This window comes from Pan troglodytes, chromosome 1 (genome assembly GCF_028858775.2).
Source record: "Pan troglodytes isolate AG18354 chromosome 1, NHGRI_mPanTro3-v2.0_pri, whole genome shotgun sequence".
Lineage (NCBI taxonomy): Eukaryota > Metazoa > Chordata > Mammalia > Primates > Hominidae > Pan > Pan troglodytes.
The window spans coordinates 31,302,568-31,314,745 of record NC_072398.2 but is presented as its reverse complement, the minus strand read 5'-3'; the positions used below and the strand labels follow the sequence as shown (position 1 = coordinate 31,314,745).

Here is a 12,178-nt window from a genome sequence, read left to right as displayed (position 1 = left end):
TCTTCCAATAGAAGGTGGACAATGTCAGACTTCTGTGGGCATCAAATGATCATAAGGCATGTAATTTAGCAACAGAGTTTAGAGAGAGGAATGTGATAATGGGTGTCCACCTTGATCCTCAGTCTTAATTAGCCTTTGTAATGCTGTGGCCAAGTCAGCCCTCCAAAGAGAGAGCCAGTGTAGCACCTCAGTGATGGTTACAGGGTGTGACAGGAGTATCTGCAACTGGGCTAATATTCTCAGTTGCATGGAGATGCAACATCCATCATAGAGAAGTTAAGTAAGACAATACGAAACTGCTGAAACTTGACCTGTACTGATAGGAGACAATATAAGCACCCTGGCAACAGCATTCTATTTTCTGTCTTTTTTTTTTTTTGAGACGGAGTCTCACTCTGTCGCCCAGGCTGGAGAGCAGTGGCTCGATCTGTAAGCATAAGCACAACTGAATATATATTAAAAACTGGTAAAAGAATATCGTTTTAAAGTAATTGATAATGATGTAAAATTGTACTATAAACCAAAGTGATTTTTTTAATGTTAGTAGCTATTTATACTTTATAGAGCAAATCTGATTTGAGAATTAAATAATTTTTTCCTAATTTGAAGATAAATGTTATTTAAAGATTATAAAATATCTAAATATTTTTGAGTATACATACATGCACATATATATGTACAATTAAGAATATGCATATATGTTACTTTCATGAAACATGATGGCTAAATGAAAGTAGAGTTAATTCACGAGCAGGGAAATACCCAGTCTTCCAGCCTTGTCGTCTCAGCCATTCATTCCCTTGAGAAGGCAAATTTTGTTCAGACACAAAAGAAAAATGTACTATTAAAATGCAATTCAGAAGTGATAAAAACTGTACGTGCAGCAGCCGGCTCACAGCACCTCCTTTGTATACTCAGGGACATTGGGGCCACATTAATTTGTTTGTGTGTGATGTCCATCCCACGTGCAAATTAGCACTGGAAGGACCATAATCTATCTTATATGAGAGCTCTTTTCCCAAGAGCATACATAATACATGCTTCTGTAACTTTGTATAATTCAAAGCTCTGTATTCTGTTTATTTTTTATTTTAAATAGTGTTAGAAAATATTTTCTTAGAAAAAATATTAAGAATTAATTTATTAATAAATATTAAAAAGAAATTGCAGAGAGGTATTAAAATTGATGAAAGAATTCTACTTTTTCTAAGTTTATTAAGTGGCAAAAATAATAATTTTCAATTGAAGTTAGATTTTTAAAAACACCCTTCTTTATCTTAACTAAATGAGATCATCTGTGTGAAAATTTTGGCATATAGTAATGGCTCAATAAATATATGTTGAACCTCAACTTTTTTTTTAAGTCTGAATTTCAGAATATTTTTCTCAGGAGAATATTTTATTTTGCTATTTACAGTTTTTATTTCCCAGAGCTTCCACTTTTCTCTAAATGTTTCTTTTATTTAAAAAAGCATCCAACTTTTATTTCATTAATACCGTATCTCCTTTGATTATATGTGTTGAAAATTTCTGAATTTACTCCTGTTTGCTGCATTATGATGTCTGTTTCCTCTAGCTATTCCTTATGTTTGGATTTCTGTCCTTCTTCCACGTTGATTATTTTCCCACTGGAAATCCATTCTTAAGTTTATATTAAAAGGGAAAATATAAAAATTAGATTAGAAACTCTATGGGTGTAAAAGAGTGGCTTTTTGATAGATTTTATTATACTCTGATACAGCTTTTTAATCAAAACATCCCCAAATTGTTGATATTTGAACTCGTTTCTCTGAGAACTGTCACGTCTTTTCAGAAGATGCAATCAGTCTTCTGAAGGATATAAGTCCAAGCTGCCAGTGCACTTAAGCGACGAGCAGGGAAAGAGTTCAATGGCCAGTCATTGGATTAAAATCTACATATTCCATTTGGTGCCTCCCCTTAGCATTCCTCTGTACCTGCTTTCCTTGAGACTAGAGCTTTTTGGTGTAAATTTTTCTGAGAATAGGCTCTTATGGATACATGGACTGGGACATGGACCTGGGGATTTCATTACTCCTTACATAGACTTTCAGCTGTTTTCAGCTTCATTCCTTCTCTCACTTTCTGCAATAACTGTAGATTTAGTTCCTGAGCTTTTCCATGGTTCTGCAGGACAAATTGCCCTGTTTCTCTTTGACATCTCATTCTTCTGGCACTTAGATTTCAGTTTTCTTAACTCTTTTGTGTCATTTATGAATTTTCTATCTTCCTTCCACCTGCTAAAATTAATTGGTATTTTCAATTGCTCTTTCTTATTTTCTGTCCTATTTCACCTTATAGGTTTATAACTTTTTAAAAATATTTATTTACTCTTATTTCAGTGTGTTTTGGTGAGGGATCTGGGTTATATTGAAAGCATATCACAATCTTAGATGTTCTGTGAGAGTTTATATGGGTTTTAAAAGTTTGGTCTTTTCTGTTGATCATAAAAATATCTAAAGTAATAATGATGATGGTAATGATAATGGTTGCTGCAACAGGTTCCTTCGATTTTTACATCTGCTTTTAGCACCAACATTATTTATTGGACACATTTTTTTCAGCCTCCATGTTAAATACCTTACATAAATTAAGTTGTTCATTCATTGTAATAACCCTATACGGAAGTCAAGGCTCATTCAGGTAACTTGCATAGGGTAATACAGCTAGCAAAGCAAAGCTAAGATGTGATTACAGGTCTGGCTGGCTTGAAGACCCCATTATTCATAACTGCTACCGCTACCAGTAATGCCACCATTATTCAAGTGACTTAAAATTGAAGAAAGCCTACTTCAATGAGAATTGACTGTACTGGCTGTCCTTTTGATTTAGGGATACTATTTTAAAATTAAGAATATTTTCATTTATATGATGAATTTTGAGTTTTTGGCATAAGTAATTCATAAATGTATTATTTAACATTATCTCTATAAAATACTTGAGACTCACAAAAATTCTGTGAAGAACATTTTAGTATCTCCATTTGCAGAATAGAAAATAAAGATTAATAGAAGTAATTAACACAGATAATCAGTGGCAGAGGTTGAAATAGAATCTAGGTATTCTGATTCTAAATCTTGTATCATTTTCACTGTACTATAGTACTTCTACAAAGCCTTATTTTAAAAATCAAATGTCTCTAGAAATCAAGTTAAGAATAGCTCTTAAATATTTCTTTCAGGTTTTTGCCATTTTCTTCATACCATAAAAATGAAAAGTACATCCCATCAATGCATTTATCAAGCAAGTATGGTCCTGTTTCTTACAAAGAACAATTCCGAAGTGAAAATCCTAAGAAATGGATCTGTAACAAGGTGAGTTAACAAAACATTTTAAAAAGTTATTCCTTTTTAAAAGCTAGAAATATACATTAATTAGAGCAAATATAAATATTCTTATTACAATTAAGACCTTTATGGTAACAACATTTTTTATAGCTGTTTTAGGTAAAGATGATGCTGCTGACCTATGTAAGATTTTTTTTTTCAGTATTGTATTCTTAAGTTTTATGACTTAGCTATAACTTAGCTGCCCTAGGATCAAAGGCATGGATCATTGGCATTGGCATATGACCAGGTGGTCAGGGCTTGAGTATGAGGTCACAGAATGGAGTTAAGCTAACTCTCAGGCATGGAGATCAGGGCTTGTTTGCTCTCTCTCAATCTATGTATGTATGTTTATAGATAGCTAAATAAAGAGGAGGGGAGAGAAGAAGCATTATATAAAACATGATGTATAAATGTATAACATACATTTAACCTGCATATATGTATATGTGCAACTCCTGAGTGTCATATGCACTTTCATAACAGGTACAGCACGTATATGTGGCACTTACGTGATATATTAGTCTATACTCAGACTGCGACAACAAAGTACTATAGACTATGTGGCTTCAAGCACAGACATTTATTTTCTTACAATTCTGGAGGCTGGAAGTCTGAGATTACTGCCAACATAGTTTCTGGTGAGGCCTTTCTTCCTGGCTTGTAGACAGCTACCATCTCCCTGTTTGCTCATATGACCTCTTTTCTCTGGGCAGAGAGAGAGCAGGCTGTCTTGTATCTCTCCCTGTAAGGGCACTAATCCCAAGGGACCAGGACTCTACCTTCATGACCTTATTTAACCTCAATCACCTCCTTACAGGTTCCGTCTCTAATACAGTCACATTACAGATTAGATATTCAATATATGAATTCTAGGGAAACACAATTCAGTTCATAGCCTTCCATTCCTGGCCCCCAAACTCATGCACTCTTGAATGCAAATACATTCTTTCCATCTCAAAAGCCACAAGAATCTTAATACATTTAGTACCCACTCTAAAGTCTAAAGTCATATCTAAATCATAGGAACATGACAAGGATGCCCACTCTTTTTTTTTCTGTTTTTGAGATGAAGTCTCGCTCTGTTGGTCAGGCTGGAGTGCAATGGTGCAACCTTGGCTCACTGCAACCTCCGCCCCTCAGATTCAAGTGATTCTCCTGCCTCAACCTCCCAAGCAGCTGGGACTACAGGCGCATGCCACCACGCCTGGCTAATTTTTTGTATTTTCAGTAGAGACAGGGTTTCACCCTGTTAGCCACGATGATCTCCTTCTCCTGACCTCATGATCTGCCCGCCTCAGCCTCCCAAAGTTCTGGGATTATAGGCATGAGCCACCGCACCCAGCCTCAAGGATGCCCAGTCTTACAACTGCTATTCAGTGTAGTACTGGAAGTCCTAGCCAGAGCAGTTAGGCAAGAGAAAGAAAGAAAAGGCATCCACACTGGAAAGGAAGACAAAATTGTCTGTTTGCAAATGACATGATCTTAAATATTAAAAACCCTAAAGACTCCACCAAAAGACTGTTAGAACTAATAAACAAATGCAATAAGGTTTCAGCATACAAAATTAACATACAAATATTAGTAGCATTTCCATATACTAACAACGAACTGTTCCAAAAAGAAATCAAGATAATAATCCCACATAGGAATGAATTTAACTAAGGAAGTAAAAGATCTGTACATTGAAAACTATAAAACACTGATGATATAAATTAAAGAAGACACAAATAAATGGAAAGGTATTCTGTGTTCATGGACTGGAAAAATTTAATATTGTTAAAATGTCCATATAAACAATGTGATCAACTGAGTCAATACAATCCCTATCAAAATCCCAATGTCATTTTTCACAGAAATAGAAAAAATAATCCTTGGCCAGGCAGGGTGGCTCATGCCTGTAATCCCAGCACTTTGGGAGGCCAAGGTGGGCAGATCACTTGAGATCAGGAGTTCGAGACCAGCATGGCCAACTTGGTGAAACCCTGCCTTTACTAAAAATACAAAAGGTAGCCGGGTGTGGTGGTGCCTGCCTGTAGTCCCAGCTACTTGGGAGGCTGAGGCAGGAGGATCACTCAAACCTTGGAGGCAGAGGTTGCAGTGAGCTGAGATCGTGCCACTGCACTCCAGCCTGGGTAAAACAGTAAGACTCTGTCTCAAAAGAGGAAAAAAAAAAAAAGAAGAAGAAGAAAAGAAAAAACAATCCTAAAATTCCTGAACCACAAAAGACCCTGAACAGCCAAAGCAATCTTGAGCAAAAAGACTAAAGATGGAAGCATCACACTATCTGATTTCAAATTATATTACAAAGTCATAGTAATCAATACAACATGGTCCTAGCATAAAAAATAGACACATCAAACAATGGAATAGGATACAGAACCCAGAAATAAATGCACACATTAATGCTCAATTGATCTTTGACAAAGGTCCCAAATACACACAATGGGGACAGGATGGTCTCTTCAACAAATGGTGATGAGAAAACTGTATATCCACTGCAGAAGAATGAAAGTGGATCCTTATCTCACACCATATGCAAATATCAACTAAAACTAGATTAAGACTTGAAACTGTAAAACTACTAGAAGGAAATATAGGAAAAAACTTCTTGACATTGGTCTAAGCAATTATTTTTTGGATATGACCCCAAAAGTATAGGCAACAAAAGCAAAAATAGACAAATAGAATTGCATCAAACCAAAAAGCTTTGCACAGCAAAGGAAATGATCAACAGTGTAAAGAGACAAACTATGGAATAGGAAAAAAAATTTGCCAACCATACATTTGATGGAGTTAATATCTGAAATATATAAGGAACTCATACAACTCAATAGCAAGAAAACAAATATCCTCTTTTAAAAATGGGCAAAAGACTGGAATAGAAGACATGCAAATGGCCAACAAGTATATGAGAAGATGCTCAACATCACTAATCATCAGGGAAATGCAAACAGAAACCACAATGAGCTATAACGTCACACATGTTAGAATGGCTATTACCAAAAAGACAAAAGATAACGTATTGGCAAGGATGTGGAGAAAATGGAGCACTTGTACACTATTGGTGGGAATACAAATTAGTACAGTCATTATGGAAAATGGAGGTTCTTCAAAAAATTAAAAATAGAACTACTGTAAAATCCAGCAATCCTATTTCTGGGTATAGATTCAAAGGAAGTGGAATCCATATATTGAAGAGATATCTGCAGCCCCATGTTTACTGCAGCATTTTCAAAATCGCCAAGATATGGAATCAAACAAATTATTCACTGAAGGACAAATGGATAAAGAAAATGTGCTAGATGTACACATTGGAATACTATTCAGCTTTTAAAAAGAAGGACATTCTGTCATTTGTGATAACATGGATGACCCTGGAGGATCTTACACTAACTGAAATGTTAGGCACAGAAATACAAATACTGCATGGTCTCATTTATACGTGAAATCTGAAAAAAATCAAACTCAGAAGTACAGAGTAGAATGGTGGTTACTAGGGACTTGAGGCAGGAGGTAGGGGTGAGAAATGAGAAGGGGATGTTTGTCAAAAGGTACAAAGTTTCAGTTAGGATGAATAGTTCTGGAGATCTATTATACAGCATGGTGACTAAAATTAATAATGTATTGTATACTTGAAAATGACTCAGCATAGATCTTAAATGTTCTTGTCACAAAATAGAAATAACTGTGCTAAATCTTATGGATATGTTAATTAGCATGATTGTGGTAATCATTTCATAATGTATATGTATATCAGAAGATCATGTTGTACACTGTAAATATATACAATTTTTACAAATGGCCAACAAGTATATGAGAAGATGCTCTGCATTATTAATCATCAGGGAAATGCAAATAGAAACCACAATGGCATATAACCTCACACATGTTAGAATGGCTATTAACAAAAAGACAAAAGATAACATGTATTGGCAAGGATATGCTGTGTTCATGGACTGAAAGAATTTAATATTGTTAAAATGTCCATACAACCAAAGTAATCTGTTGAGTTACTGCAGGTGTATTTAATTTGTCAATTATACCTCAGTAAAGCTGTGGGAAAACAAACAAGAACTACCAAGAAATACCATATGATCAGATATGGGTGAAACTTGCCTCATCCTGAGGCAAACTTCCTGTGTAGCTGTGAACCTGTGAAACCAGACAAGTTACGTGCTTCCAAAATGCAATGGTAGGACAAGCAAAGGGGTGATATTTCTATGCCAAAAGGGAAAAATTGGAAGAAAGGAATGGGTGATATGTCTCAGTGAAGTCTAAAACCTAACAAGGCAAATTCTATTTCATGTTAAGACTTGGAAATAATCCTTTTTGGTTCAATGTTTTGCTCTCCAGTTCCTCTGGGATGGCAGGGTCACCCTGATGGCTCTGTGGGTGAGGTAGAGTCTCTCTGCAAGGGTCCTGCCTACATGGCTCCCTGTAAGGGTGGGCCGTGCCCTAGAGGAACTGAAGAGGGTCATCCTGCCCCACAGAATCTGGAGAGGCAGCCCCACTCTTTGAAACCTAGAAGGAAACGGTCCTGCTCCCTGGGCCTCTTGCAGGAGTAGCAGCCCCAGTGATCTCTGAATCCCCTTAGGGGTCATTCTTCCCTTTCCTTGAATAGTGGTCCAGTCCTTGTAGAATCCAAGAAGTCCCACAATCGGCCTTAATTCTTTTCTGCTTTCTCTGCACTATTTACTTCAAACTCTTGGCGTCTTAGCTGGTATAATCTCATCTCTGTTCCTGGCTTCTGTCAATAGAGCTGATGAAGTCCCTGAGTCCCATCATCTCTTTATCTATTAGTCAAGAGCTTTTTCTAGGCACTGGAAATATAAGGTATTGTTTCTACCATGTTATGCATTTCCTTAGCAATATGTTCCTACTCTAGCTCAAAACCCAGCACTCACAGACTGTTGTATGACATCATTTAATCTTAATCACCTTCTTAAAAGCTCTGTCTCCAATATAGTCACATTGAGAGTTAGGCTTCAACACATGAGTGGTGGTGGGGATGGCTACAAAATTCAGCCTATACCATGTAACATACAAGTTATATATGCAGCACACATACAGCATGGTGATTATAGTTAATAATAATGTATACTTGTATACAAACATACATATACATACTTATCTTTGTGCTGCACTTATAGATAGGGAAAAAAATTGAGTGACCCATATGTACCATGGAATACTATACAGCCATAAAAAAATGAAGTCATGTCCTTTGCAGCAACATGGATGCAGCTGGAGGCCATTATTCTAAGTGAATTAATGCAGACATAGAAAATCAAATACTGCATGTTCTGGCTTATAAGTGGGAGCTAAACGATGAGTACACATGGACATAAAGATGGAAACAATAGATACTGGGGTCTCCAAAAGAGGGGAGGGAGGGAGGGAGGAAGTGGGGCAAGGGTTGAAAAACTACCTATTGAATGCTATGTTCACTATTTGGGTGATGGGATCAATAAAAGTCCAAACCCCAGTATTACATAATATGTTCATATAACAAACCTGTATATGTACACCCTGAAATGAAAAAAAAATCACATATAAAAGGAAACCCGTATTACTGTCTAAGGACATTCCTAAGAGAGTTTGCTTTTCTGAAAACATTTAGTGTAAACATCATTACACTACATATTCTGCAAAATTTAAATGTTATGGTTCATCGTATTATGTTTTATATCTATAGCTTTTTAATTTAATTTTTGGCTTAGAGTAAAACTTTCAATATATCTGAATGAACAGGATAATGTATATGTATATTTGTTGCCCATATTACAATTCAATAAGGGCTTCAGAATTAAGAACATTAGTCAAAAAACATGATATATAAAGGAAGAAAGAAAAAAATTTTTTTTATGATTTCAAAATATTTTTTACCTGTTAAATAAAAATGTCTGAATTGGGAAAACATGTCTTAGACTATAAGAGATGAAAAGGGAAGGTTCTTACTATGCGTTTAACCTGTTGTTTCTTGTAGGGAGAAAATACAATTTCTTTTCTTTCCCTCATAGATTCTTAGTTGAGATACTTTCCTGAAAAGTCAGATTAACAAGAGAAAAATCCAGTCAAAGTGTATTAACACATGCCGTACCTATCACATGGAAGAGGCCTCAGTTCAAAAGTATTTCTCTCTCAAGGCAGTGGCACGGGAGCCTTGCATAAATAGTACTTTAATAAAGAGCCATACGTTCTATATAGTGACAAAACAAAGAATAGAGTATCTCCAGCCTTCCAAAAAGCAGGAAAATGTGGGAAGATACGTTCATGGAAAGAACAAAGTCTCCTCCAGGATCTTCTGACTCTGTTTCTGAGATAAGCAAGTGTTGTACAAGTGCCTGCCTTCAGGTGGGAAAGGCAAAGAGAAGGGCAGAATGTGCCCCTGCATTTTAACCTTCTTTAGCTCAATGATCCCCAGTATTTCAGAGAGGAATATTTTGGTTTCCTTCACTAACAATTAAAAAATACACACACACACACACACACACACACACACCCCTCAGAATTTATACAAAATGAAGTAGTGACTTTCTGGAAAGGAATTGGGGCCAGTGGAAAGGGTATGGGTTCCACATACTACCAGACCTAATGATTCTATTAATAGTCTAACAGTGAGGATTCATTCATTTGCATACTGCCTCCTTCCTGAAGGGTTTTAAGGCATCTTTCTAAAAGTAAAATGCAGCCGGGCACAGTGGCCCACGCCTGTAATCCCAGCACTTTGGGAGGCCGAGGTGGGCAGATCCCAAGGTCAAGAGATCGAGACCATCCAGGCCAACATGGTGAAACCCTGTCTCTACTAAAAATACAAAAACTAGCAGCTGGGTGTGGGGGTGTGCACCTGTAGCCCCAGCTACTTGGGAGGCTGAGGCAGGAGAATCGCTTGAACCCGGGAAGCAGAGGTTGCAGTGAGCTGAGATCGCAACACTGCACTCCAGTCTGGTGACACAGCGAGACTCTGTCTCAAAAAAAAAAAAAGTAAAATGCAATAAGGGTCATATTATTGAAGTAAGGATAAGGGGAAATGGTCTAAGATGAGAAGAGTTTATATGCCTGCAACATAAAGGGAAAGCATCATGGTGGTGGTGATTTAAGAATTTCAGCTTCCTGGCCTCCAACATAAAAAGGAAGACACAAGTTACAGATGGATCTTCCTTACTCAAAAGGAAGAAACGTTAGACCGAAAAGAAAAATAAGGTGTTTCTTTACTAAACTCTAAGAAACATTCTTTTTTAAGGACATTATAAATATGGGATTGCCAAGGGGTAAGACATGCTGGAAAGTAAATTGGATACTTCAGAAAGCAATTTTTTTTTGTTTGCAGCTAAGACATCTTAATTAAAAACGGCCTTCAAAAACACTAGTAATTCCAAGGCATAAAGAATGTATACAGTGAGTCATTTAGCCTAGTTCACCCTTAGAACTGATGGACAAACCTAAATGTTGATGATAATATCTGTCTTGGTCTGTTTTGTGTTGCTATAACAGAATACCTGAGACTAAGTAATTTATAAAGACAAGAGGCTTATTTAGCTCACGGTTATGGAGTCTGAGAAGTACAATAAGGCTGGCAGTGGCATCTTCGTGGCTTCTGGTGAGGGCTTTTGTGCTGTGTCATAACATGGCGGAGAAGGTCAAAGGGGAAGCAGGCACATGAGGAGGCAAAACCCAAGAGGCGCATTGGATTTATAATAACCAACCCTTGAGGGAATGAATCCATCCTCATAAGAATCTAATCTAATCAGAGAACTCACTCACAACTACTAGAATGGCACCAAGCAATTTACGAGGTATCTGTTGCCATGACCCAAACTCCTCCCACTAGGTCCCACCTCCCAAAACCGCCACACTGGGGATCAAATTTCAACATGAGTTTTGGTGAGAACAAACTCAAGCCATAGCAATGTCATTTCACAGAATTCAGCAATCAACCTGTTCTAAGCACATGCTTTTAACTGATATGCAACCATTCAGAATGTAAGCTAAATATGCTTTTTAACTATATGTCTAATTTCATATTTTAAACATGTGTAATGTGATCTGTATCTCATTTTCTATTTGACATAAACATTTGTTGCTTCTATACCATCTCACTGTTCTATTTAATTCAAGGAGGTGTTCATTTCTTTAAAATATAAATGACTTGTGACATTAAGCTGCTTCAGAGTAAGACATCTTCTTGTGCAAAATGTGTTTCCTAAAATAATGTAGTACTTCCTTTTGGTTTTATACAACAGATTCACTTCATATATTCTGAGGTATTTTTCGAGAATATGCATTTATTTAACCATAAAGTAAGCAACTTTATGGAAATATAGAAACTTTTGGATACACAGTAAAAAGAAAAGTAGTATATTTTTTATTTTGGAGGAATAATTATATGCCTCCATATACTTTTAGAAGGCATACATACTTAAGAAAAATAATCACACATTATTATTCTTGTTGGTCTCACGTATTAGTCTGTTTTCACACTGCTATAAAGAAACTACCTGGCCAAGGCAGGCGGATCACGGAGTCAGGAGTTCGAGACCAGCCTGGCCAACATAGTGAAACCCCATCTCTACTAAAAATACAAAAATTAAGTGGATGAGGTGGCACACACCTGTAATCTCAGCTACTTGGGGGGCTGAGGCAGAAGAATCACTTGAACCCAGGAGGCAGAGGCATGAGCCAAGACCATGCCACTGCACTTCAGCCTGGGTGACAGAGTGAGACTCTGTCTCAAAAAAAAAAGAAAGAAAGAAAGTACCTGAGAATCTGAGACTCGGTTATTTTTAAAAGAAAGAGGTTTAATTGACTCAAAGTTCTGCATGGCCGGGGAA

The 12,178-nt window shown here is 36.7% G+C and overlaps 1 protein-coding gene across 18 annotated transcripts in view; it reads left to right on the top strand.

The window, feature by feature from the left end:
• The window catches only part of SPATA17 (spermatogenesis associated 17), a 226,667-nt gene that overhangs the window by 158,149 nt on the left and 56,340 nt on the right, over window positions 1–12,178 (top strand). For all 18 annotated transcript variants that reach the window (XR_010150312.1, XR_010150313.1, XR_010150310.1 and 15 more), the window contains one exon: window positions 3,200–3,332. Coding sequence is in view for 10 of the 18 variants with exons in the window: in XM_016938874.4 (XP_016794363.3) it covers window positions 3,200–3,332 (133 nt within the window). In the remaining 8 variants the exon portion in view is untranslated. The remainder of the gene's footprint in view (window positions 1–3,199; window positions 3,333–12,178) is intronic.